General features: G+C 51.9%; 2 protein-coding genes across 2 annotated transcripts; both read left to right on the top strand.

The window, feature by feature from the left end:
- Positions 1 to 21439: 21439 nt before the first annotated feature.
- CHC_T00001586001 (hypothetical protein) lies at positions 21440 to 23188 on the top strand. Its single transcript, XM_005712434.1, has one exon. It carries the CDS (start codon positions 21440 to 21442, stop codon positions 23186 to 23188), a length of 1749 nt encoding a protein of 582 aa, XP_005712491.1.
- A 119-nt stretch (positions 23189 to 23307) lies between these two features.
- On the top strand, positions 23308 to 23562 carry CHC_T00001585001 (hypothetical protein). Its single transcript, XM_005712433.1, has one exon. The coding sequence runs from the start codon at positions 23308 to 23310 to the stop codon at positions 23560 to 23562; it is 255 nt and encodes an 84-aa protein (XP_005712490.1).
- The last annotated feature ends 3135 nt before the right edge of the window (positions 23563 to 26697 follow it).

Raw genomic sequence — 26697 nt, 5'->3', positions numbered from 1 at the left:
ACGAATATTTAGTGACTCCATTCGGACTAACGGGAGCACCAGGATGTTTTCAAACATTAATGAACAGCATATTTCGACCTTATTTAGATAAGTTCGTTCTCGTATATCTTGACGACATACTTGTGTACAGTAAGGCACAGGAAGAACACATACAACATGTCAAGATAGTACTCGACCTCTTGAGAGAAAACAAGCTGTATGGGAAGCTATAAAAGTGTGAATTTCTCTCTCAAAACATTGAATACCTAGGACACATCAATAGCAAAGACGGTATTTAAGTAAATCCAAAGAAAATTGAAGCAGTAAAAACTAGGAAGCACCACAAAACGCAACACAAGTACAAAGATTTCTCGGACTTTGCAATTACTACAAAAGGGTTGTAAAAGACTTCGCAACAATTGCGACTCCTCTTTCAAACCTTACTGTAGTGCAACGCCGAGTTCGGCGAACTACTCCGCGAGTTCGGGCGCGGTGGGTAGCGACGCAGTATGACTGCGGTTGTGGTAGAGTGGAGACAAGCTCCGAAAGTACCCCGGACTGACCGGACTGTAGACAGCCAGTAGGGCGGATAGGGATAGGAGGGGAAGTAAAGGGAGCTGTTGGTGAAGTCAGCGTACACTCGCGCTTGTCGCCTATACCGTCGGTGAGTTCACCGTGCAATGTTAGGGGGCACGGAGCTGTAGAGGCCCGACTTGGTTGGGTTTACTAGGGTGGTGCTACCGTACTACCCTATATACTAATGGAGTGCCGGATTGAGGTCGCGGTGGTCCGCACACGTACACGTGTCGAGGGACGCCGACGGCGGCGTGTCTATCATACTACTGTCAGGGAAGGTTATGTAAGCTCTGTAATGTCAGCACGGAGGACAGCGGTACCTCGGCGAGGATTCCGCACACACGTGTACACGCGAGCCCAAAAATTGCAAAATTTTGGATTGCCAGCAATGCCATGCGGCATGGACGTGTTGCGCCACATATCCCCCCGTTAAGAGTGAAGGCTGCCGGTGTCCACTGTACTCCTGCGCTTGCACTTCTTCCTTTTCTTCCATCTTCCACATTGCAGGGATTTCCCTGGTACTCTTCGTTCACGCTCACAGGCGTACTGTATCACCGAGGTATTCCTCGCAGCATCATGGCAAGCGACAACGCCACTCCGGCGGCGCCCAAAACCTTTCCACCGCCTGCCGCATATTCGGGGAAGTCCCCGCGAGACGATCCGCGGTTGTTTGCCAGCGCTCCGTGGTTCGACCGCGATTACTTCCGCGACCATGATCTCATCGCGCCGTACGTGACTGCATTTCATCTACCCGGGGAACTCCTCGTTCACGTTCTCGACACCCCCGATTGGCGTCTTCGAGGGGCCATCCCCGCGCACTATCTTTTCACGCGATCCGGGGGAAGTCCTGAGAAAACCGGCGAAGAGTGGGTGCGCCTCTGCTATCGGAGAATGACGCGGGCCATCGGCCGAGAACTCGTCCCGTCGGATCACGGCGTTGATATCGCGGTATACCGCACGGACGGAGAGCGCGATTACGTGGCTCGCCTCGCGGCGATTCGCACGGACAGTAGCTGGCGCGGTTTCGAACCTCAAAGGCGCTAGGCTGCGTTGCTCTTCGACGTCCAACTTCGCGCGGAATTCCGCTATCTTCGCAAGCGCGGCAACTCCGCGTTCTGGGACAAGATTCGCTTCGAACGTCGTGCTCGTTGCCGACACAATGTCTTGGTCCCGTATCAAAATGTCGAGGTAGACCTCATGAGAGCCACTTACCGTTATCGGTGCTATGTGAAACTCCCGCATCAATGGGCGCAGGTTGAGGTCTGCGAAGGTTTCATTTCGGAGCTGTCTCCGGTCGTCAGCTACCTGGGGTCTGAGATCATCAGCGACCCCGGGAGCGGGTTATGGACTGTGGTGTACACCGAGTTCGTCGCCAAGGTTGCAGTGAACTGGCTTCGGGAAATGTATGACACCTACCGAATGTGGTGGCTTTCCCCGAAAACGAGGCACCTCCTCGACCAGCTCGATCTGCGCAACGTCCTTGGAGGCGACGATAATCACGACGAGTTCCGTCATCTTTTGGTGATACTCAAAGACATTGGTTGGGATGATCCCAGTATGGTTCCTTTGAGCAACAACAAGCGGAGCAATCTCCGTCGCAATTTTTCGCCAGGGCGTCGGCATCCGAAGTGCGGGGATTTTGTATGGTTTAACCCCTGGACCCGTACGGTCATTTCACCGGAAGAAGCGCGTTATCTTCGCGAGAATCCGCGCCCCATGCCTCCTGGGCATCCGATCGGGTATCTGTACAACGCTGACTTTAGCGATGGTAATGGTAGGTTCGGAGGGGCAAGGGAAAGAAGGAGGGCAGGTTGATGTGTGTGAGTGAAGGAGTTGGTACCGAGGTTTACTTGGAGCCGTCTTTCGGCGATACTTATACACTTTGAGTGTTACACTATCCCATTACTTTGGCACCTGGTAAACCGTACTCACCATATGCGCGACCAAGCGCGGTCCTCTTCTGGCCCGTCCACACTGTTCTATTTCCACCTTACGAATTGACTATTGACTATCAGTGCACAACAGTTTCTACACATTTCGAGTGACTGTAAACCATGGCCCTATGCATGCAATCGTTTCACACCTTACTAATCTGCATCCAGACATGACAGAATATATTCTTGCACAATGAACAACTTGGCATCTCTCTATTTCCCACAACGCAAAGTCCGGTCATATCTCAGTCCCCATATATGCCCTTGTTTCGTACCTTACTAATTTCGGTACACACTGCCAGACAACTATCACGAATAGCAACAATGTGCATCCAGACTTTCTACACATCTCACGTGATATCCGATGTGAATCACACGAGTACTGTCATCAACTTGCATCCAACGGCGCACCATAACGAGAGCACAGTACAACGTCGCATGCTGACGAGAGTGTAGTACAACGGCGCATGCTGATGCAAGGGTCGCATACAGCGTGACGCGTACACTGAATACTCATGTAAGTACATGTCTCTTGCCAGAAATACTTGTTGTACTTTTAATTCACATGTACTGTGCTCGGACACGCGCCGGACCGTATGTAGGCGACGTGTACAAGTGTACGTACACGCAGCAACCTGGCGATGTGTACATGTGTACACCGCACACAAGTGTCCAGCGCCAAGGCCACACGTAATGACCCATTAAAACCATGGTGAACAACTTGAAACCCCCGAAATGATGTAATTAAAACGTATACTGATCATTCAAGATATATCACCAGCATGACTGCATATAAGTGGACAATAGCAGACCAATAGAATTGCAGCATTCGAACCGACACCCAATAGATTTGCAGTATTGCCTGTGTAGCCCTATAACGGTTCGGGCCAAATGCAAATTTTCGGCATTTATGCAAATTTGCATGACCCTCCAAAAGTCCACTTTCGTCCCCAGAACCCCAAAATCTGAGAATTTACACGTGTCATGTGGTGATATGGGGTGAGGGTCCGGACCGTCGAGTCATGTACACGTGTCGCTCGATTTTGCACTTTCCAGATAACAGCATGTGGTCGCACATTTTCAATAGATGGTGAATTCGAGGATGATCCTCACGACAAAGGCGACGATGACGTCGACATGGATGAAGGGGGTTGCGACGAGCCGCGTAGTCCTCCACCTGCACAGGCTGATGAAGCCGATGCGAGTGCAGCAGATGCATCTGCGACTGCGCCTTCCACATCCGTCGCCGAACCTTCTGCTCGTAGCCAACGCGAAGTAATCGCAGAATTCCTGCTCGGGATTGGTGTTCCCGAAGCTGATCTCGAGGGTGACCTCGCGTCTCTCCAGCGCCTTGCCCAGGGAATGTTCAAGGGCCCGCCGAGTGCAGATGCACAGAAAGACGGCGATGTTGGCGCTGAGGAAGACAATGACGGCGGTGACGCCGATAAATAGTGAGCGTAGTATCTCCACGACTTGCCCGCAAGAGATAATGTAGTCACGGGAGTCAGGGACTAGCCCTCTTCCGTCTGCGTATCTCGCGGGGTGGCTTCATCGATCAATAAAAGCCAGTGCGTTTCTTGGATTAACCCACTTGTGCATTGTCAATGCTCTGGGGAATTCCCAGTTTCACGCGTTTAAAGTATCTCACAACGAGACTGCGCGGTAAGTTTTCCATGGGCTCCCATGTGTTGTCACTCTGGGGGTACCCATACCATTTGATGAGGAAGAAGAGCTCTCCCTTTTCGTTATAGTCGTGGGATTCCACTTTCTCGACGACGTACTCTCCTCGAGTGACGTCATCGACCGGCCTTGCCGTGGTATCAATTCGAGGATTTTCCTCGTTGTGCCCAGTTTCGATTGGGTCTTCATTCGCGAACGAGACGCGTTTTCTTTGTCGAGATTTCGACTGATTGTGTTTCCGAGGTTCGTCCTCGTCACTAGAACTTTTGGAGCCATCGCTGGGTTCCTTAGTGAGTTTCTTCGCGGTGTTCCGCGTACTGTAGTGATTTCCTTCGTCTTCTGATGACGACGAGGACTCGGCTCGAGGTAAATCCTCGTTTGGAGCGAAGAAGTTGTCTTCGATTGGCCGAACGCCGGGCTGAGATTCGTGAAGCTGGTCTGAAGTCCGAGGTGATTCTCCGTGCTGTTCGACGTTGACGGGTCGAGGACTGTACTCTTGCGGAAAATCTGCACTGTGTTCAGTGTTCTTAATCTCGTCCGATTTTGGCGGTAACTGCACCGTGGGGTCTGCCGTAACTTCGCAGCTTTCTGCGCGTGGAAGGTTTAGGATCTCCACGGGATTCCTGGACGAGGAGCTAAGATTGTGCGGGGTTACATCCCCGAAGACTGCTTTTCGCACGTCTGTCGCGGTCTTGACCGTGGTTTCGTGTTCCATTGATGAGGATCTCATCACAGTTGGGGAAATTGTTGAGGCTATCCTCGTGAAAATTCTCGGCCGTGATTGGCCGTTCCAATTCGCCTTTTGAGGCGGTGGTAAATCATCCAATCCGGTTGCGTTATGAGAAAGCACCGTGTGCGGCGATTGGTGCGTCGAATTACCTCGTACTGTACTCGAGGTCGTTACGCCACCTTCTGGTTCCGGCCGAGTGCTTTACTCTGGTGTCGCAGAATGCTGAGATGGTGTGAGCTGCGGTGTTGGCGCCCACACAACTCGGTCACGGGAGATCCGTTCATGAGTATCGTCGATCTCGACGGCAATCGTGCCATCGTCTTTCTGGACGGGTTTAACGACACGATAAGGTCCGTCGGCGATCGGCGCCAATTTGTGCTTCGGAGAATCTTTTCCGAAGTACTCCTTTCGTACAAATACGTACGAACCTTCCCAGATTTCCGGTCCATGCTTGCGGATACGCACGTCAAAGTTGCGCTTGTATCTCGCCTGGGATTTGCCCAGTTCTAGTTTCGCCGTTGACATCAAGCGACGCAACCACGCTTTCCATTTCTCGTGGTACTTTGCGGTGTCATACACTGATTCCAATCGAGGCTCTGATTTGATTGAGAGCGTCGGGGGAGGCCTGGACAAAACCAGTTGAAAAGGTGCGAGCTTAGTGCTCGAGTGGACCTGCGTGATGTATGCGTATGTTAAGGCGTCAACGAAAAGGTCCCAGTCACGCGGATGATCCGCTACGTAGTGTCTCAGGCTTGCTAGGATAGTTCGGTTGAATCTTTCAACCTGTCCGTTAGCCTGAGGATGATAGGTCGTGGTAAATAGACTCTCTATTCCAAGGATCCCACATATATCCTGGAACAATCTCGCAGTAAACTGCTTTCTATTATCTGACAGCAATTCACACGGAGCTCCGTACACAAAAACCCAATGGTGTACAAAGTTCTTCGCGATCTTAGACGCGGTAATCTTCTTGAGCGGTACAGTCCGCGTTAATTTAGAGAAACAGTCCGTAATGACCAAGAGGTATCCATTTCCTCGTCTTGTGCAGAGAAGTTCTCCGAGTATTTCTATGGAGATAAATTCAAGCGGCGCTTTCGCCGGAAACAACCGCATGTGTGTTGCATTTCGTCTGAGCTTGACTCTATTCTTTGCGCATGTAACCCAGTTTCTTACCGTGGTGTAACAATCCACGCTCATTGTCGGCCAATAAAAGTGCCTGCGAAGGCAGTGATAAAGTTTCCTCCCTCCAGGGTGTGCCGAGAGCTTCGAGTAGTGACTGAGATGAAGTACGCGTGCACGAAGCACGAATGGGATGAAACTTGAGGCATGCCCTCGAAATTTCGATGAAAAATTCCATCCTCGTCGATCGAAAAGGGCAGTACCTCCCCCCCATTAAGACGACTACGTATCTGCGAGCAGAACGTGTCGCCCAACTGTGCACGAAGAAGTTCTTCGATAGTGATTGTACGGAGGAGAGTTTCATCAACTCGCGGTGATTCTGCGATTAGCATGCGATCTTCGAGATCGTATTCAGATTCAAAGAATTCCTTGTCATCGATGGTTTGGAGCGCTGAGGCGGTGTTATTAGCTATAATGCACGGGATTTCGTTGTCGAAGTCCGACTTCGTTTGGCCCAAGGTACAAAGTCTCGAGAGAGCATCCGCCTGCGTGTTAGCGCGACCATTTTTGTAGCGAACTTCGAAATCGAATTCCGAAAGACAGAGACGCCAACGCATTAATCGACCAGAGGGGTCGTGGATTTCCATGAGCCACCCCAGCGAAGAATGGTCCGTGTGGACGACAAACTTCTCGAACTGGAGGTACGTCCTCAATGTAGTAATGGCCCATACAACTGCAAGGCATTCCTTTTCGGACACGGAATAGTTCTTCTCCGGATTCTGCAAAGAGCGGGACCGAAACCCGAGTGGTTTACGGTCACCATCGGCATGCGTTTGAAATAGCGCGCAGCCGACTTGGTATTCGCTTGCGTCGGTGTCGACGGAGTAAGGCAGTTCGGGTTTCGGCAAAGAAAGGACCGGAGGTTCGGTGACTGCCTTAATGAGAGCACGGAAAGCCGCGTCTTCTTCTGTATTTCACGGAGGTATCTCCGTAGGTTGTCCCTTCTTTAGGAGCTTATTCAGTGGTCCTGCCACGTGACTATAGTTTTGCACAAACCTGCGGTAAACATTGCAGAGTCCGAGAAAGGCACGGAGTTCGGTTTGGGTGCGTGGGTGTTTTGCTTCGCGGAGTGCTGCAACTGAGGATTGATCAACCTCGAGACGTCCGGGTTTGATAATGTGCCCGAGGTAAGTAACGGTGTCCGTGAAGAAATCGCACTTCTTTAACTTCAGGGTAACCCCTGCATTCTGGAGCACAGTAAGAATCTCGTGAACATGCCGGATGTGAGAATCAATATCCTTCGAGTAGATGATAACATCGTCGAGATAAACGAGGCATGTCCTCCATTTGAATCCTGATAGAACGATATCCACTGTGCGCTGGAATGCAGCGGGTGCGTTAGTGAGGCCGAAAGGCATTCTCTTAAAGCGAAAGAGTCCCGAGTGACAAGTAAAAGCTGCCTTGTCGCGGTCTCTTTCTGCGACGGGGATTTGCCAATACCCCGAGTTACATTCTAACGTCGTAAATATCGACGCGTCACCAAGCGAGTCTATGCACTCGTCCATGCCCGGCAAGGGGTAGGTATCCCTCACCGTGATGGCATTCAGTCGTCGATAATCGACACAAAAACGTAAGGATCCAATCTTCTTTGGAACGAAGACAACTGGGGATGCCCAGGGGGATTGAGCAGGCTCGATAACACCCGCACGGAGCATCCGTGTTACTTCTTCTTGTTCTAATTCACGTTGCCGGGGACCAGCTCTGTAAGGTGGTGACGCGAACGGGCGCGCACCCGGGAGCAGATCAAAAAATGTTCAGTTGTGTTGATCTCTCCAAAAGAGCCGTCCCACATGGACTTACACTTGTCGAGGAGTTTCCTCACTCTGGCTTGGTATTCCAAGGAAAGGTGGTCGAGGTTAATGTCCTCAAGTGTAGGCGATCTGTCAGCTTCAACATTGACTACTTGAGAGCCGACAGATTCCTCAGCCACAAGGGCTTCTCCTTGCTCAGGCGTCAATCCCAGTAAATCTGATAACTGAATGTGGCTTGGAACCACGGCCGTAGGGTGTGGTAAAGCCACAGCGACTACTTGGCTCTTCGCCAGAGTCTGAGAAGAGCGCGAAAAGTTCGCGATTAAGATGCGGAAAGGCCGCGATGGTTCAACCTGGGCAATCCCATTTGTGGCAAGTACGCCTTGTCGTTGATACGGATTCTCCGTTGGTTGGAGACACACAACGCCAGATCGATCGGTGACGACACTGACCCAGGTTTGGCACTGTGCCGGGATCTGAATTCTTTCAGTCACCCGAATCTTCGGAGAAATTCTCCCGTGAGTCTAACCGAACTCCTGTTCTTGTGGGAGCTTAGGATAATTCGGTGGCCGTGCGACGGTTCTTCTCGTAATTGGGACTTTAGTCCCGTCGTCGAGTTCGACTTCCTTGCGGCGAGGGTATATTGCCTCGACAAACCGGTCACGGAAATCACAACCGAGAATGACAGGAGCAGCAAGTCTTTCGCATACAATGAAGTTTACTTTGACGAGACGCGGACCGAGCCGCACGATCAGCTCAACAATCCCGATAGTTCGGACGGGGTTATTGTTTGCGTCAGCAATCGCGGGAAGTTCCGCACTTCGAATCTTCGAGCCCAATGACTCTGGTACATCAGATTTTTTGATGCAGTTCGGGCCCGCGCCCGTGTCAAGGACCGTTAGCTTACGTGCTAACAATCCGATGGTAGCACCGATGTCGGCATAAACCTTGAAGTTTCTCTTCGCCATGACGAGTACTTCCGCGCGTCTTGACGGACGGGCGCGTCGCCATGGTGGGTGCAGTGGAACGCTGAATCGTCAGCGGTTTTCTTCAGGGATATCCCTGCTGTTCACAGAAACGTCTGTCTGTGGATCGGGTTCAGCGCCTCGGGGCCGCACGACCTTTGGAGAGTCGACGGACCTGCCAGTGGCGGGACGATGAACCCCGACTAGTTTCCCGAATCGCAGTTCTCCGCACGAAAGGGTCTACTCAGAACGGTAGGGTGCCGCTCTGAAGGGTTAGGGCGTGGGTTTCCACGATGTTGAGGTGGTGAGGATTTCGGAAACCTCACCTGTGCGCGGATGTAAGAATCCGTGGGGACCTTGGCCTTTTCTTCGTTCGAAAGCGCCTCGAAGTTGGCGAGTACAGTGTCCATCTCCCGAATGGGAAGGACACAGTCTGGCGAGGTATGTCCTCGGGCGTAGCAAGTGTAACAAACCAAGCCACTTGGTTGGCGTGGCGCAGCAATTGGTCCACGATCTTGCCATCCAGGTCTATTCTGGGAAAAGCCTGGGGAGTACCTTTGATACGGAATGCGTGGAGCGGCTACGGTTTGGGCTCGAAATGCCAAAGTTGGATCAACGGAGTGATCCTCCGAGAACGAATCAGTAGGAAGGCTGAAAGTCGGAACCGACGAATTGGTATGTAACAGATGAAGCTCATCGTCTGCAGCCTGGACTGCGCTTCCAGGTAATGAATGGTCGCGGAATTCCACGCTTGAATCGGCCATCAAAGCCGTTGACTTCCCAGCAACTCTTTTCGCTGGTGCGGCTAGAGTGGGGTTGCGAGGTCTAGAAATCCCCGTTGGAGCACGTTGTGCATCGCCTTCGTCTTGGGCGTACTGTACGAGCCTTTCGTATGAGAGATAGCTTCGAGGGGTTTCTTCGCGATACCTCGCAACGAGTGAGCGAATAACTGGGTCAAGCCTATCAATGAAGAATGTCATCTTCTCTCACATTGGGTAGACATTCCTACATCGAGCACATGCTCTACTGAGTCTTGCGCCGTAATCGGCTTCGCGCACACCCGGCTTTTGCTGGGTGGAGCGGAGTGCGAGGGTTGCTCCTCAGATAGCGCTTGGAGTGGCGTAAGTGCGAAGTAAGTAGTTCACTGCTTCTGGCCAAGCGGAGACTCCTCCTGTGGAGCGAGCGGGACTTGCTCTTGCGGCGCGGAATTGCGTTTCGGCGTTTCTGCGTAAGAAATACCGTAAAGCCACGAGAGCTTGCGCCTCCGACATTTCAAGAGTGTCAGCCTCGTCGACAAAACGGGCAAGGAACTCGAGAACAATCACGGGGTCTTCCCCATTGAAAGCACCGTTTTTCATGGTCAGTTCCATGCGTTTGATTTGATCCCGGATCTTACCGGTCTTTTTCCCAGTACGATCCTGACCTGTGTTAATGAGCCGGTATCGGCGATACGACAGAAGCTCGTCGTAAAGCGGATTCGTGGGCTTGAGTTCCTTGAGATGTCGGAACTTGGGTCCACGGATACGGGCTTTGTTTCCCGGGGCGTTTCCCCTGTCGGACTCTGATTCTGACGAGTCCGAATTTGAAGGCGTCGATGACGACGATGAAGAGGGCGATGAATGATCATCATTATGATCGTGGTGATTCCCACGTTTGGAATTAGACTTCTTCGAACGCCGGCTAGAACGCTGAGTGCGTTTCGAGCGCGACTTCGCTTTTCTGGAGAGGTTTTCCCCGTGTTCAGATCTCGCTGCTCTGTCTCCGAGCTTCAGGACCAGACATTCCAACGCCTCTAGTCGGCGAACAACACGAGAAAACTTCTCATCAATCCCCACTTCGTTTGGGTCTTCCAGATTCACTGGACCAAGGCGACGATTTACGTCGGAATGCAAAACACGGAGATCTCGTGAGAGATCGTCGATCAGGTCGGCGTTAAGAGTAACCCAACGTTTGACGTCGTCGAGATTGTCTCTGATCTCACCGGTTTCCTGATCGAAACGGTGTCGAAGCAATATGTCTTCGGATGGAATTGGCTGGCGTATTTCTGCGCCATGTTCGGTCTGGGAATTCACAGTATGCACACGCCTGGGCGTGTCGGGTGGTAAGGATGGAAGCGGTGGCGGAGGCGGGGCCTCGGAGAGGCGCGTCGGATTCGACAGACCAGCATTCCGAGGGCCAAATGCCTTGCGAACAGATGGGCTGGGGCCACGCCCCGAGGGCGTTTGAACGTCTACGCTTCCTTCCTTCCGACGAGGGCTTCCTCGGTCGCTGGGACATCGTTGGAACCACAAAAAGGGACAGTGAAAAACAAATGAGCAGAGAGATCTCTGAAAGAGCACGATTCTAGGTCGGGAGACCAGAAATGTAGTGCAACGCCGAGTTCGGCGAACTACTCCGCGAGTTCGGACGCGGTGGGTAGCGACGCAGTATGACTGCGGTTGTGGTAGAGTGGAGACAAGCTCCGAAAGTACCCCGGACTGACCGGACTGTAGACAGCCAGTAGGGCGGATAGGGATAGGAGGGGAAGTAAAGGGAGCTGTTGGTGAAGTCAGCGTACACTCGCGCTTGTCGCCTATACCGTCGGTGAGTTCACCGTGCAATATTAGGGGGCACGGAGCTGTAGAGGCCGGACTTGGTTGGGTTTACTAGGGTGGTGCTACCGTACTACCCTATATACTAATGGAGTGCCGGATTGAGGTCGCGGTGGTCCGCACACGTACACGTGTCGAGGGGCGCCGACGGCGGCGTGTCTATCATACTACTGTCAGGGAAGGTGCTGTAAGCTCTGTAATGTCAGCACGGAGGACAGCGGTACCTCCGCGAGGATTCCGCACACACGTGTACACGCGAGCCCAAAAATTGCAAAATTTTGGATTGCCAGCAATGCCATGCGGCATGGACGCGTTGCGCCACACTTACTCGAAAAAATAATCCCTTCAAATGGCAAAAGCCCAAGCCTTAGCATTTCAGGAGCTAAAGAAGCGATTAACAGAAGCACCAGTACTAAGATGTGCAGATCCCAATCTACCATATCAACTAACTGCAGACACATCTCAAACAGGTGTCGGAGCGGTACTGACCCAAACCGACGAATCCGGATGTCGTCCTGTAGCATACGCTTCTAGAAAACTAAACCCAGCAGAGCAAGGATACAGTACGCATGAGCGAGAGCTCTTAGCTATCATATATGCCCTGCATACATGGAGACCATACTTACATGGTTCTAAATTCAAGATTATGACTGATCACCATCCGTTAAAGTATCTGGATACACAGAAAACGTTATCCAGAAGACAAGCGAGATGCGTTGAGTTTATGCAAGAATTCGATTATTCTATTGACTAAATCAAAGGAAAAGCAAATGTCGTAGCCGATGCACTATCTTGACAGTACAAAGAAGTACATCACACATCATCAAATATAGTAAAACAGTTAATAGCATTCACAATGGTGAATGAAAGCCGAGATACATAACGAAATCTACAAGAAGACTATGAGAACGACGAATCGTTCAAGGAAAAATTCGAGAATCCTGTAGAGCCCTATACAAATCGGGACAACAGTTGTACTTCGAAAGAAGGCTATGCATACCAAAAGGAGAAGTCCGAAGGACTATATTACAAGATAACCATGAATCACGATTTGGTTCGCATAGAAGAAGCAATAAAACGACTTCACTTATATCAAGGCATTACTTTTGGCCAAATATGTAGAAAGATAGCCACAATTATGTAAAGAAATGCCTTAAACGCCAAGAGGCAGCTCAACTCAGAAGCAACTTGGAAACCTAAGAACATTTCCAGCACCAACCAATAAATTGGAAGTCACCTCAATTGACTTCATATTCGACTTACCTAAGACAGCAAATGGTACAACCGCCATTATGGTCGTGGTAGATAAACTATCCAAACAAACACACTTTATACCACTTAGATCGGACAACAGCGCCGAAACCATAGCAACAACGTTCTATAAGGAAATCTACAAAGACCACGGACTGCCGAGGAAAATAATTTCAGATCGAGATACGAGATTCACCGCATCTTTCTGGACAGAACTAATGAAAATTCTTCAAGTTAAACTTAACTTCTCAATAGCATTTCACGCACAGACTTATGGACAGTCTGAAAGAGCGTTTCGCACACTTCAGGATATGCTACGTTATTGTGTAAGCTACACTCAGAAAGATTGGGAGAAATATCTACCGGGGGTAGAATTTGCGTACAACAATCATGTCAACGATACAACTCGCCAAACACCATTCCTTCTGGAGTACGGTCCACATCTTTTCGCAATATATGATATAATCCATTCCGATATAAGCGAAGATCTGCCCTCAAGAAGCACTTCTATAGATCGTTGCCTTCAGGAACTCGACACTACAACCAAACTGGCAAAAGAATCAATCAACCACGCCAACGCAAGAAGCGCCGAGACAGTTAATCAACATCGACAACGATTGACATTCAAGATAGGCGACAAAGTTATGCTATCAACTAAAAATCTACCAATCAACCCAGGGAGAACCAAGAAGTTCGCTCCGAAATACATCGGACCTTTCACAGTATTAGAAGTTCTAGCAAACGGTACTGCATACCGATTAGAGCTACCTTTGCAATACCGCAATATTCATACAACAGTCCACATATCACTTTTGAAACCGTACCAAGAAGATCCGAACAGACAACAAGAACCTACCAAATTCAAGATCCATACAAGAACAGACAAGAAATTGATCGAAAGAAGCATCATTCATCCTATATCAGAAGAACAAGTGCAGTTCATTTTGCCCTTCAAAAACACAAATCCTATTGACGACACATGAAAAGACAAGAATGACCCTGCAATCACACGAAAACCCATCCAAACGTACAACAATCACTTATTCGCGGACGAATAATCGTTTTGAAAGGGCAGAAGTTGTAAGAATAGGGTCCCACTCGGCTCCTTGGCAGTGCAATTGTGACTGTAAACAAGAGCTGAGCAGGATGATAACGCATTGTACGTGACGTGTACAGTAAACGTCACTACAGTGCTCACCCCGACGGTGAGTTCGTCCTCTTCGCCAGCAAAATGGGGACTCTATACCAGAAAGAGTCCCGGAGGACGACTCGGTCAGCCTCAGCAGGATCCTTAGGGGATCCTGCAGGCGCGGAGGACCATGCCAAAATGGAGGAGGAGCAAAGATGTAGCCAGATGGGTCATTTAGTGGGAATTTAATAGAAAAGTTTATTTTTAGTATAGTCTAGGCTAGTGTAGTAGCTGTCTAGATTTCTATAAAGTACCGGGTTCGGAGCGACGGGGAGTGGGAGAGGCAGGCACCACCACCGCTTAACCAACGGAGCCCACTAACCGACTAAAACCAGAGCGTCAACAGAACCTCTGAGTCATCCCCAGAACACAACACCCGAATTTCCAAAAGTAAGTCCAGAACCTGTCCACTTGTCCCACGAGGAACGTGAAATCCATGCTGTCTTAAAGGAGGCCCTCAGAGTCCGGTACGGGGGGTCGGGATATAGTGCTACCCTGTGTCAGTGGGCCGAAATCGGTACTATATCGAACTAGGCACCGTAAGATAATGAGATTTACGGCTTTTTTGCATCCACTTCCTTGCATCACTGCTCTGAAAGACCGCTCGCAGGACGCCATCACTCATACTTGGCAATGCTTGATTAGACTTGAGTCTGTATCTTCAATACAGTTAGTACAGTAGCTGCCGAGCTGTCGCATTGACTTTCTCCTTTTTCGCAGCCATAAATGCCAGCCTACACTTTTGCAGATGTCCAATTGCATCATCAACCCTGCCTTTTTCCGCCGTAGTCGCTATTCGAGCTAGCAACTGCATAACATCTTTCCGCGGCGGCAGCGGCTCTCGGGGAGTACAACGTTCATCCAAATGCCTCTCTGGAGACCCTTCGTTTTTGGCTCAAAATTCGTGCCACCCGCAGAAGGGTAGCACTATATCGGAGCTGGCACTAACAAAGATGGCACTATATGGCGACCCCCCTCCCCCTGTAGTGCCCGGCCACCACGATGGGGCTCATATGGGAAGGCTCCAATGGTCGGATGGGGTTATGAAGCTTCTAGCGGATGAAAGTTATGGCCGAAATATGAATTTTCGCAACTTTCGCCCAAAAGACCATTTTTATAGTGCAGAGTGCTAGCTTTCACCTGCACTCCACAGAATGGAAAAATCTGATCCCGTTCTCGCGTTTGCTCACTTTTAGTGTTTTACAACTTACAGCATCCAGTACTTACAGCATCTAGTCCTTACAGCTACCCTTCAGTGCGTGTTGACGCCCACCAAGCGTCGTGGCTGCCCACTGGCCGTTCCACGCGCAACAACCCTCACAAACTATTCCCTCCGATCCCCGCTACCGTTCCGGCATCCCTCCCGCTCTCATGTGCCTCTACAAAACCAACTGCTCCCCGCCCGCTCTCTCTTCAACCCTCCCTCCCACGACCTTCCAGTACGACGCGGCCTCGGCAAGCACGCGCGAGTTGCGCGGGTGGTGCCACAGCGCGTCGTGGGACACCTTGCGCGCGTCGAGCGCGCGCTTAAGCCTCAGCTCCAGCACTGCACACTTCAGCTTCAGCACTGCTGGAGCTGGGGCTGAAGCGCGCGGACGGCGTTCATCTGGCACTCTTGGGGCATGGCATGCCCCAGGAGTGCCAGATGAACGCTGTGTCCTCGCTTGTGACACGCCTCGCCTGAACAGCTCGCGCGCACGCTCCGTATTCTGCACAAGCTTGAGGTCAAGCTGCCCGTACTCATGCCAAACAGAAGCAGACGCAAAAACTTTGTGCCCTGGAAACGTGCGCGCCGGTGCCCTCGCAACGTGGGCGACGGTACTCTTTTCCAGACACCCGCCGCACCACCATAACCAGCACCTCTCTCTCGTCCAGCCCCGCCCTTCCCAATCCCCAGCGTCTTCTACCTCGTCCTCGTCCTCCCCACATCAGCCTCGGTCGTCCTGGAACCACTCAGGCGTGCCTTAGAGCAGTCCCGCAGTGCCGTCTTCGTAGTACTGCCTTTTCGCAGCCTCGTCCTTGATGTAAGGCTCAACAATCATCTTATTCAGGTACAGATCCCTGAAGCCGTGGTGCTCGGAAGAAACCTCTGACAAGGAGGTGATCGGCAAACGATGAGACTCATCTCGCAGCACCAAGTCCCAATCATGAGACACCATCCTCAGTGTGGCGGCGGGACTTGCGGCCACGACAGTGTTACCTTTCTTATTTACGCCGCCCTTCGATGACCGCAACAAGTTGAACGTGTCGCATGAGGCGGATGTGGACAGCCTCGTCGTCTTGACCAGTCCCTTGCTGCTGCTTTCGAAAGTAAACTCCTGATACTTCTTGATTGCAAACTTGGTCGGGATCTTGAAATACTGCCCCAGCATCCTCTTCCAATCACGCCAAAATACATCAACAGACGGCACGCACTTGGTGCTCTTGCTGCTATCCCTCACGACTTTCATCATGTCAGCGGGTGTCCAGACATCCGTTCTCCGCAAGCGTCTCTTAACATGCCCGAAAGAACCATCACAGACATTCTTAGTATGTCCGACGACGAGGAAATTCAAAACAACCTTCGCTTGCCGGCCAGACAGAACCAGCCACGCGCAAAACCACATAACAAACCTATTCTTATTTTGCCCTCCACAATTGTCAGCAGTCAACAACAACGTTCCGCCGCTCCCTTCAATCTCAGCTGGCAGTTGCATAGTGTGGAAGAGCATGGACAATACTGAATTCGCAGATTTGTCATTCGGCCAGTATCCTTCTGGGAGACCGTAAACGTAGTTCACCTTCCGTCGACTGCTTGAGACCCCGTTTAGGTCGAATCTTAGCCCGACTAAGTAGTGAAGCTGACCAGCTTGACACAATAAATTGGGAATCTGCACCTTCTCCGCAAAATCAAACACATAGTGGCGCGAGCTCAAACAGCTCCGTTCTTGTGGAAAGACACTCCATAGCCGTTGGTTGTTCTTGTATGTCAAGAACTCGCTGCGTGCTTCAGCACGGTGCATTCTGAAGATTTGAAGAAGGGGGAGGTGTAGCTCATCGCCAGCAGTGCAAAGCTTCATTTGCTGCATGAGAGACACCCATAAATCGCAGAAATCACTACCTCCAGTCGCGATGCGAATCTCGGCCTTGTCCTTCTTCCAGTAATTCCGAAACGTGTGCAGTGCTAGCGGGCGTGCCGGAGCCTTCCACGACGGTCGTCTCGCGCACTCAGCCGTGCAAAGAACAGGCCAAGCCTCCGTGTATGCCTTGTACACGAGTGCTCTCGTCGTCCCGACAGGAAGAATTCGACATGCCTTACCCTGCTTGGAATGACGACCACTCGGGGACTCGAGACCATGCTCCGTGCCAAAGTGATCGAGAAATTGCCTCAGAGAAGATCTCTGAATTCCGTGTTTGTGCTCCCCATTATCGTACGCCCTCTGATTGACGAGCTCAAAAACGTTCGAGGATAGAAGCTCAGTCATGTGGTCTTCAATTGTCCGGACACTTAGTTGCAGAATCGCAGCAAAAGATGCCTTGCAGAGGCGCTGGCCTAGCATAGAGTATATCATAGTTGATCTCCCGCGGCGAGAATTAGCCTTTTCACCAGCAGCAGTCTGTTCAGCAGCAGCAGCCCCTCCGATACCCCCGGGTTCTCCAACACCACCAGCCTGTCCCTCTACAGCTCCACCAGCGGCAGTCTCTCCACTACCACCTTGACCGACTGGATGCTGTACATTGTCAGGAATCCCTCCACCAAACTTTCGTTTTCGACTGTTCTTCTGTTGGGAACTGCGGGCGGGGTTCTTGCCCAACTCATTAGTATCCCCAGGTCGAGCGCCTGTGGTCAGGATGACAGAACGTAAATGGGCGATGCGCTGAGATCTTTTCATACTGGCGAAACAAGCAGCAAGCTGCTCTCCGTCCCGGAGCTTGTGCTCATCGTGGTTTTCGAAGTGCCGCCGCGCTGTATAGGATAGAATAGGAGCTTCCGACCTGAAAGCCACTCCTGCTTCCCCGTTTTCACCCCCGGTCGCTCCCTCCTCACCCTCCTCATCATCAGCCGCACCTGCACTCTCACCCTCATGCTCACCCTCGCAATCACCGTTTTGGCCATCAAAGTCGACACCGTTGTCCCCATCGTTGTTGGTATCGGTGTCGTCCTCGCCCCCCTCGAGCCCTGCATCGGCAAGGTCGTCTTCGATGAGAGTCTCCGCGTCAATCATGTATTCCGGTTGCTCTTGCGCCTGGGCTATGTCGTACTCCATGGCCACAAGCTCGTCATCGCCATCGTCCTCGTCCGCATGAGCGCCTGCAAAAGTCATTGCCTCAGGAGGTGCTGGCCATCAGCGCGATGGTGAGCGGCCGAGGGCCGGATCTGAGTACGAGCCCACGCAGAAGGCCTCTGCAAGTGTGAAATGTTTTAAAATTTGATTTCTTGGCCGGCCGCTCAGGTGATGATTTGGCGTTTTCTCCCTGTTCCTGGTACTTTCAGCTATCTGGTGTGAGCCAGACCTGTGTCTGCAGACCCTTGAGGCAGTGTCTTACAGCGTCCTATTCAAAAAACAAATTTGACCAATCGAAAGAACGGGTGCTATTTACCTACGAGGTGCTGATAACTCCGATATTTCGAAAAGCTTCATAATACGGTCTGACCATTGGAGCCTTCTCATATTTCGGTCATTTCTCTCCAGCCTACTGTACGCAGTCGTTAAGGGTACCGTGTCCATCTATTCAGCTCAGCATTCTGTGTCCGAAGTAGGATGTGTTGCGTGAGGAAACGCCCGACTTGAAGCTAGAGCCGCCGCTGAGGGTGACGGCCACGCAACGGCCCCGTCGACGGGCACGCGACAAGCGGACATTGATTGGGGTTTGTGATACAGCACGCTTGCTGCCGCCGCTACCCTATCCCGACACGGCAACGAGGCACGGTGGGAAGATGGATGTAATCCCATGTAATCTCTCCACGATGCCATGTTCACAGTATGATCTCTTGACCTGTTCGCTGGGTGGACAGATCACAAAGTTAAGTTTCTGAAACTTATTCGACCTTGCCCCCCGGCCTTGTTGCCGGACGATTCCTCCCTCTCGCAGAGTGGGCGAGGCAGCTAGTTGATCGCTTGATGGCTATGGTTGGACTTTTTGCCCATGGGACGTGGTCGAGACGGAAAAACACGACAGAATTTGGTGGTTTCGGGATCATTTGGAGAGCCGCTTTCCAGCAGTGAAGGTAAGAAGGTTTTACGGTTCCCTTCATGTTTGCGGATGGCCGTGTGGGAATCCCACATAGCACACACGAAAAGAAGGGTATGCAGTGGTAGTATTGTGCGGCACATACCGTACATTGGAACACCCTCACAGTATTACCATCTGCTATCAGTTGTTTTTAGACGACAAGTTGTCAGTGTTTGAGACCACTGAGGGGATCCTCATCTACGACTCTCGTTGTTGACATAGGCTTCTTCTGCTCTCACAAAAAGTCGGTCAGGGCAAAATTACCGTCTGTTGGGCAGCTGTGGAGTTAGTGGACCTCATATGTTTGTTTTGCACCTACAATGTCTCATGAATGATGCCGCCATCCGCCATCCCCTAATGAAGGCCGTTTGTCCTTGATTGCAACCCGCTTGCTTTAAATACCGCGTATCTATCCTCTGACATCTGCCATCAGTCATCTCCCCATTCCTCTGTCAATTTCAGCTACGGTGACGGCCGCGCATCAGCATGTTTGTTCTGCGACGCTGCTCGAACCAGCTTAACGGGGTGATGAGGGGGAAGTTGTTTGGGAGGGGGGCGTCCACGTTCGTGGCAAAGCCGAGTACGAATGTATGAGAAACACGTGCAGGCAGAAATACGCGAGCGGGCGGGGCAGGAGGCCGGGTGCGGGTAGGCATGCTGCGCTGCAACGACCAGGACCAGGCGCGGCGCAACCGGCACAAAATGCGGTCATGGCGAGGTCATGTGGCGAGGCAGTGGCCGGCACGCGCAGTTTGGGCCAACAATGACAGGCGATATCTCCCAGGGCACGCCGAAGTCCACGTGACGAGAAGGCGTGAGCGATGGAGGCTCGGGAGCAGCAGGCCTTTTGACTGGTGCCATTCTATCGCGGGGCAGCAATGGGGCGCCGCAAAGGGATGATGAGCGAGGGGTTACCAAGAATCAAAACTGTTGAGATCGCTGATTTCATAGGAGCGTTGTTCCGCAGGGCAGCAGTCTCTGGGGCGTGATTCATGCTTGCCTTCACGGTGCTGTAATTTACAGAAGGATCAGTACGTCCAGCAGCGTGGTTCGTCATCATCGTTGTCGGCAGGCTTGCCAACGCGATGGATGGATATTTGCAGACGAAGGTTGTTGGTGGTTGCCGGTGTTGGCCGAAAGAGTGGAGGGGCGGAAAGCGGGTTGTTTTCAGAGGCGCTTCGGCAACAATAATGAGAGTCGACGGGCACAGGCACGCGAGTCCGTCTCCGTTCGCATGGCGAAACAGGCAACAGACCTCACCATTTTCTTTGCAAAACTTTGTGATGTAGTTTATCATATGTGGCATTGTTGCCGTGGTTTCTCCGGTCACGAATGGGTTGCCCGCATCGGAGATGTCGTTAGGATGGCGCAGAAGGCTTCAGTATTTGTTTCACTCGCAAATGATGGCACTTGCGACCCCGACGTCGCAAGAGCCATTTGTTTAACTGTGAGGAATATTGACGGGCCTCTAGTGGGGATAATAGCGCCGCGCCGCCGCCGTACTGCCACTGCTCTGTCCTCGCACCGCTGCTGCCCCAAGTCATCCGCGTTCAAGAAAAGGGTGACCCCACTTGTAGAGCAGTGTTGACCCTGGGGCCAGGAAAGCATTGATGCCGTTCGCATTGCGAAACAGGCAACAGACCTCACCATTTTCTTTGCAAAACTTTGTGATGTAGTTTATCATATGTGGCATTGTTGCCGTGGTTTCTCCGGTCACGAATGGGTTGCCCGCATCGGAGATGTCGTTAGGATGTCGCAGAAGGCTTCAGTATTTGCTTCACTCGAAAAGGATGGCACTTGCGACCCCGACGTCGCAAGAGCCATTTGTTTAACTGTGAGGAATATTGACGGGCCTCTAGTGGGGATAATAGCGCCGCGCCGCCGCCGTACTGCCACTTCTCTGTCCTCGCACCGCCGCTGCCCCAAGTCATCCGCGCTGCCGCTGTGCCGCCGCTTCCCTGTCGTGCTTGCCGCCACGCCGCCGTCCGCATTCCGTCGCCCAAGGCCGCTGTGCTCCCACTGTGCCACCACCTCAACGCCGCGCTTGCGGCCGTGCCGCCGCCGGACACCGCCGCCTCAAGGCCGCCGTGCTGGCTCTGCAAAGCGTCGGCCTCGCCATTGCACTTGCCTCTGCGCCGCCGCCAGCACACCGCCACTTCGAAGCCACCGCTGAGCCGCCACTGAGCTGCCGTCGGTCTACCGCTTGCTGCAGCTTCGCAGCCACCGGACATTCCCAGCTCAACGCTGGCGCCTGGCCGGTGCCGCTGTGTCGCCCAAAGCCTACACGCAGCCGCAACGCCCCCGATTGCCGCCGCGCTGCCGCCGCTCCGAAAAAAGAAGACTTACTGACGATTCAAAGTGGTATTTTTTCAAAAGATTTTAAACTCACACAAGTGCGCAATGATTCATGAGCTAGCCATAGGGGTCCCTTTGTGGAACGTGGTTAGATTTTTAACCGTGAGTATCGGAGCTACTACACTCGTCTCGAAAGTGTGGTCATGTGGCATCTCCCTCAGGGCCGGGTCCCGCGTGGCCGCTGGACAGGCAGTGTCTTTAAGACCTAGGCCATTCACTAGAGGGTCCGTAGTAGTTGAAGAGGACGTGAAGGACCGTCCAATGTTACTGGTACTTGGGTTACTTGTGGCTGCCATGGCCGCGGTGGACCTCCTGATCGAATTCGGTTCAGGGTCTAAGGAAGTTCCTACAGGACAATTGTTTTCGACAGGTTATGATGCCAACGCCAATGTCCCAGTCCTGGATGTCAGGAAGGATGGGACTGGGAGGTGGAGTCCAGTCAAGCGTAGAGCCCGGGTTGGTTATACAGAATACGACGTCCACCATTTCGCGGAGTTGAATGATGGTAAGCCTTGGGGTGTCACCGAAGAGGAGATCTTTACGTTACTCAACAGTACATCTCTTGGCGTGGTCAACGCGCAGTTTCTGACGGCAGCAACTAAACGGGAGTGGTTGTTTGCTGGAGAAGGAGACAAGGTCTGGTTTTCGGGGAGTAACGGCGCCCTCATGGTCAAGAACGACACGGTTTTTTTTACGGACGCCGCACAATATGTTGTCCTTATCGAGAAACACTGGACAAGGGAGCCTTCAGTTAGCGCAGTCGAGGTATTATCAGGGCCACGCTTCACTCAAAGCCTGACTGCGTATGCGGACTACGAGATAACTGCACGGGTGAGCCTCCTAGGAAGACCGCGGCTGGCTCTTGACTGCGAAAAGTCACCCGAATATCCAGCCAGCTGGGGAGTTGAATGTAATACGGGCGTGGACTCACTAGGCACTATCTCTAGACACGATGTTTCATCAGGGACGATCCAGGACGACGAATTCCGAACACAAGGGCTCACTGTAGATTTTGGACGCCACGTGGACCGGGAAATTACCTATAGCGAATACGCTACAGCTGAAAGCAGACCACTTAGCACGGAGTCAAGAGGGTACGAGACGATAGTACTAATTGGAGAGAACGCGCACGCAGTGATAACGGAGACTGCAGGAGTGCATCTGTTTGTTGAAGACGGCGACATCACAATGTGCGTCAGCATTCTCAACAGCGAATCTAGCGAATCGGGGGTCATGTGCAGGAGACGCCCATGGGATACGAGGCGGGAGGCCATTACAGCCTACCTCACGCTCCAATTAATGCTCTCAGACTTCAGGAAGATTTGGGGCGTCTTTCAGGCCTGGAAAGTAGGTAAGAAGACAACGTCGCCGACCGAAGTGCGTTGGTTGTCAAATGAGATGCAATGTGAGCAGGGTGAACTACTCTCGGATAAGAAATTGATTGCTACTGTCAATGAACTCTTCCTAATTGGGTCTGGTGCCGTCCTTTTCGCGGTGCTAGCCGGTTTAAGTGTCTGCTCTTTCTATGCTAGAAGGGCCTCAAAATGGCCGCCAGTCTGTCGGGCACTCACGATCGACAGCAGCCGGCGTGTGATGGCCATGTCGAAGTTGTCCAAGTATAACTGTTCGGGGGTACCGACGAAGCCGCCGATGACGCTCATAATGAGGAGTGGTGAGAACACATGCCACTTTGAAACTACTTATGATGACAGGATTGATCCTATAGGTATGAGCGATGCCCACAAGGAGAAGCTAATCCTGTTAGGAGGCGGGCGAGCTGTCAATGATGGATAATAATGGGTGCATTCCGAAACTGTGATTTTCCCAAAATCACCAAATGTGGCGGCACCCCGGAAATGAAAAACATTCCAACTGTAGTTCGCCCGTTTCCCTAGAGAATTGGCGGGAGCGCTATGAATAAGGCATTCGCAAGAAAATGGGAGTCACAGATGGTGGGTGGTGCGCAGAAATGCCGTACAGGGGGGGGGGGGGGGGGGGGTCGCGATATAGTGCTACCCTGTGCTAGTGGGCCGAAAACGGCACTATATCGAACCAGGCACTGTAAGATAATGAGATATAACGGCTTTTTTGCATCCACTTCCTTGCATCACTGCTCTGAAAGACCGCTCGCAGGACGCCATCACTCATACTTGGCAATGCTTGATTAGACTTGAGTCTGTATCTTCAATACAGACAGATCTAATCAAGCATTTATGTTATCATTACCCTTCGAAGGGTAGTTGCTGCCGAGCCGTCGTCGCATTCACTTCCTCCTTTTTCCAGCCTACACTTGCAGATGTCCAATTGCATCATCGACCCTGCCTTTTTCCGCCACAGTCTATTCGAGTGAGTAAACTGCATAATATCTTTCCGCGGCGCTAGCGGCTCTCGGGCAGTACGTCCATCCAACTGCCTCTCTGGAGACCCTTCGTTTTTGGCTCAAAATTCGTGCCAATTGCAAAAGGGTAGCACTATATCGGGTCTGGCACTAACAAAGATGGCACTACAGTATATGGCGACCCCCCCCCCCTGTATTTGGATCGCGGGAAATTTGGCGGAGCAACTGCCGAACTGTAGAGGAGTCCCTGATCCCTCTACAGAAATTCGCATCTGGAGAAAATCCGACAAATTTGTCGCAATTTCATTGGTCGATATTTGTGTAATTTGGTTTTCCGGCCATTTCGGAATGCACCCATTGGGTGCATAGACACTAGGCGTCGGAAGGATCCTGTGAAATAATATGGGGAAATATGCCTCATACTGTATGAAGCGAAATTCTCAAACTAGGCGCATTGCTGAACAGACACTACTGTAGAAACGAAAGTGGCCTGTCTTTAAATTTCGCTGAAATCCAAAAATTCAAACATTATTTTCACCAAAAAACCTTTGGCAGTGGAGGGCAAGAACTTCATGAAAGTTTCATGTGGGGCAACCCTTGCGAAGCTCTTCATGATGAAACTGTGGTTCCCCTCACAAGATAGTGCATCACGCTTTAACCTTCGAAGGGTAGCCAGTCGTACTGGACGTTGCCCCACCTCTACTCGTCTTCAAATTAGCACGATTCTTACTTCTCTCGTCTTTCAATACACCGCCCTATCCGTCAATCGCCGCCGGATTCACGCATCTCTTGCACCTCTCCATTAAGGGCCGGCCGCTTCTGCGCCCTGGCTCCCCCCTTCTAGTTACAATAAAGGTCGACCATTCAAGGGTAGGCACACCTACGCAGAGACAGACCTGACATAAAGTGGTGACGGCGCCTCCGCCAGGAGGAGGGGGAGGCATCGGAATCTTGGTACTGGGGAGGCGGTATCATGTGCGATGTGTCGCAAGGAGGGATAATGCCGTCAACTGGCTGCCGGAATACCGAGAGTAAGGGCATTGGCCCCGCTGCTTATGATAGGTGTTGACAGCTAAAAAGGGGGGCTGCGCGCGTAGGGGAGAGAGAAAAGCGAGATGTTTATTTCAAGAGGGGGGGGGTCGGTCCGGGTGTTCTTGTTTTTTTTTTTTTCGTTCTGTCCCTCCTCTTGAAATAAACATCTCGCTTTTCTCTCTCCCCTACGCGCGCAGCCCCCCTTTTTAGCTGTCAACATGGTACTCTTGTGGAGGGGTGGCAAAGAAGACGGCTCCCTGTCACAGTTTGACGGGTCGAAGCCGGCCGACGTTCACAAGTTCTTCTTCGTCTTCGAGAATGTTGCCACCTCTGGCAAGTCAGACGAAGAAAGGGCATCTGAACTCCTTCGCTACCTGGAGGGAGATGCATTCGAGTTCTTTTATCAAGCCTTTGTCAAGAACGGAGATATCAGTGCAGATGGCTCCGACTACCAGAAGGTCAAGAAGGCCTTGGTCGAGCGGTTCGCCCCGGTTGAATCACCTGAAGATGTGATTCGGGATGCGATGGCCGCTCGCCTTTCTTTCGGGGATCTCAGTGGGTCCCTTCGAAACTCAGACCGTCTCTACGAGAAGGCGGGATTCAACGACGAAGCGAAGTTCGGACTGCTTCGCAACGCCGTGATGGAACATCTCGAGTTGGCCCAGTTTGCCATCTATCGAGGTGCGAAGACCTACAAGGCCCTATTCGATGCAATCATGGACTTCTGGTCTGGTCGCTGCGCCTTTCAGGCGGCGGCGAACTCCTTGAGCAATTCGCGCTACCAGGGGTCAGAGAGCTCGCAAGTTATGTATGAGCCGAAAGGGCAAGGTGGGTCAAAAAGGGTCATGATGCGTTCAAAAGCTCCCTTGTCTCCACTCGAGACGAAGGTTGACGCTTTAGCTGATCGACTAGCTGATATTTCCCTTATCATCAAGAAGAATCAGTCGAGGGATGACGCAACAGCATTCCGCCCCGCCCACGATCGTACTTGTTCTTATTTCAAACGACCGGGTCATGGCGCTAATAGATGCGATGCGAATCCGCATAGGGACACTAAATGCCCTCGCTGCGGAAAATTTGGTCATTCAGAGACAAGCTGTTGGGCTCGAATTGGTCCACAGAGGGGAGGTAGCAGTGCCTACCCTCCTAAGAAGACCCAGACGGATATTGCCGTGTCGGGTACACCGACGGGCTCCGCACGAAACCAGGTGAGTGTTATGACGCACGACGACCTCCCTGCTGATGAGAAGTTAGTGGCATCAGTCAAGAGAAACGCCGATGGAGAGCCGGTGGCCAAGACGCGAAAAGATGGTGGCGGCGAGCCAATCCCGTCCCTTCTCAACCCGCGTAAGTACTGGACTCCGAACCACATGAGGAAACCTCCTAAGCCTGGCCGTCGAACAAGAAAGAAGAGGACAAGTAAGAAGAACGCCGTCCAAGAACACTCGGGGAAGTACGACGTGGTTTCTTCCCTCGCGAACGCCCCCTCTGGTTTGACATTCGGTCAACTGATTCGAGGGGATGGCGACGAGGCCAAGAAAGAGATCCGTCGTTTGTTCAGCAGTCGCCCTAGACGCCCCGTAGCTGCTTCGATCGGTACTTTGCCGAAACGTCTGAAAGTAGTTTCTGTCCAAGTCTACGGGACACAAATGAGAGCGTTGTTAGACTCAGGAGCTATCCCTAACGTTATGAATGCGTCTGTGGCATCGAAGCTCTCTCTGTCTCCAAAGCCGACCTCGACGAAGATTACGGTCGCCAATGGACAAAAGACAACCTGCTTAGGTTCCATCGAGGAAGTTCCTGTCACGTTCAATGGCGCTGTTACTTCACTCAACTTCTTGGTTGTTGAAGGATCCCCAGTTGATATCTTAATCGGATATCCAACTCTCGAAGAACTTCAAGCCTGCATCGATCTAGGTCACCAGTCTGTTAG

Source organism: Chondrus crispus, genomic scaffold (assembly GCF_000350225.1).
Source record: "Chondrus crispus Stackhouse genomic scaffold, scaffold_104, whole genome shotgun sequence".
Lineage (NCBI taxonomy): Eukaryota > Rhodophyta > Florideophyceae > Gigartinales > Gigartinaceae > Chondrus > Chondrus crispus.
This window is presented reverse-complemented; position numbering and strand designations above follow the sequence as displayed.

Coding starts and splice junctions, on each gene's coding strand:
- CHC_T00001586001 (XM_005712434.1), top strand. CDS start 21,440: ATGATTCATGAGCTAGCCATAGGGGTCCCTTTGTGGAACGTGGTTAGA.
- CHC_T00001585001 (XM_005712433.1), top strand. CDS start 23,308: ATGAATAAGGCATTCGCAAGAAAATGGGAGTCACAGATGGTGGGTGGT.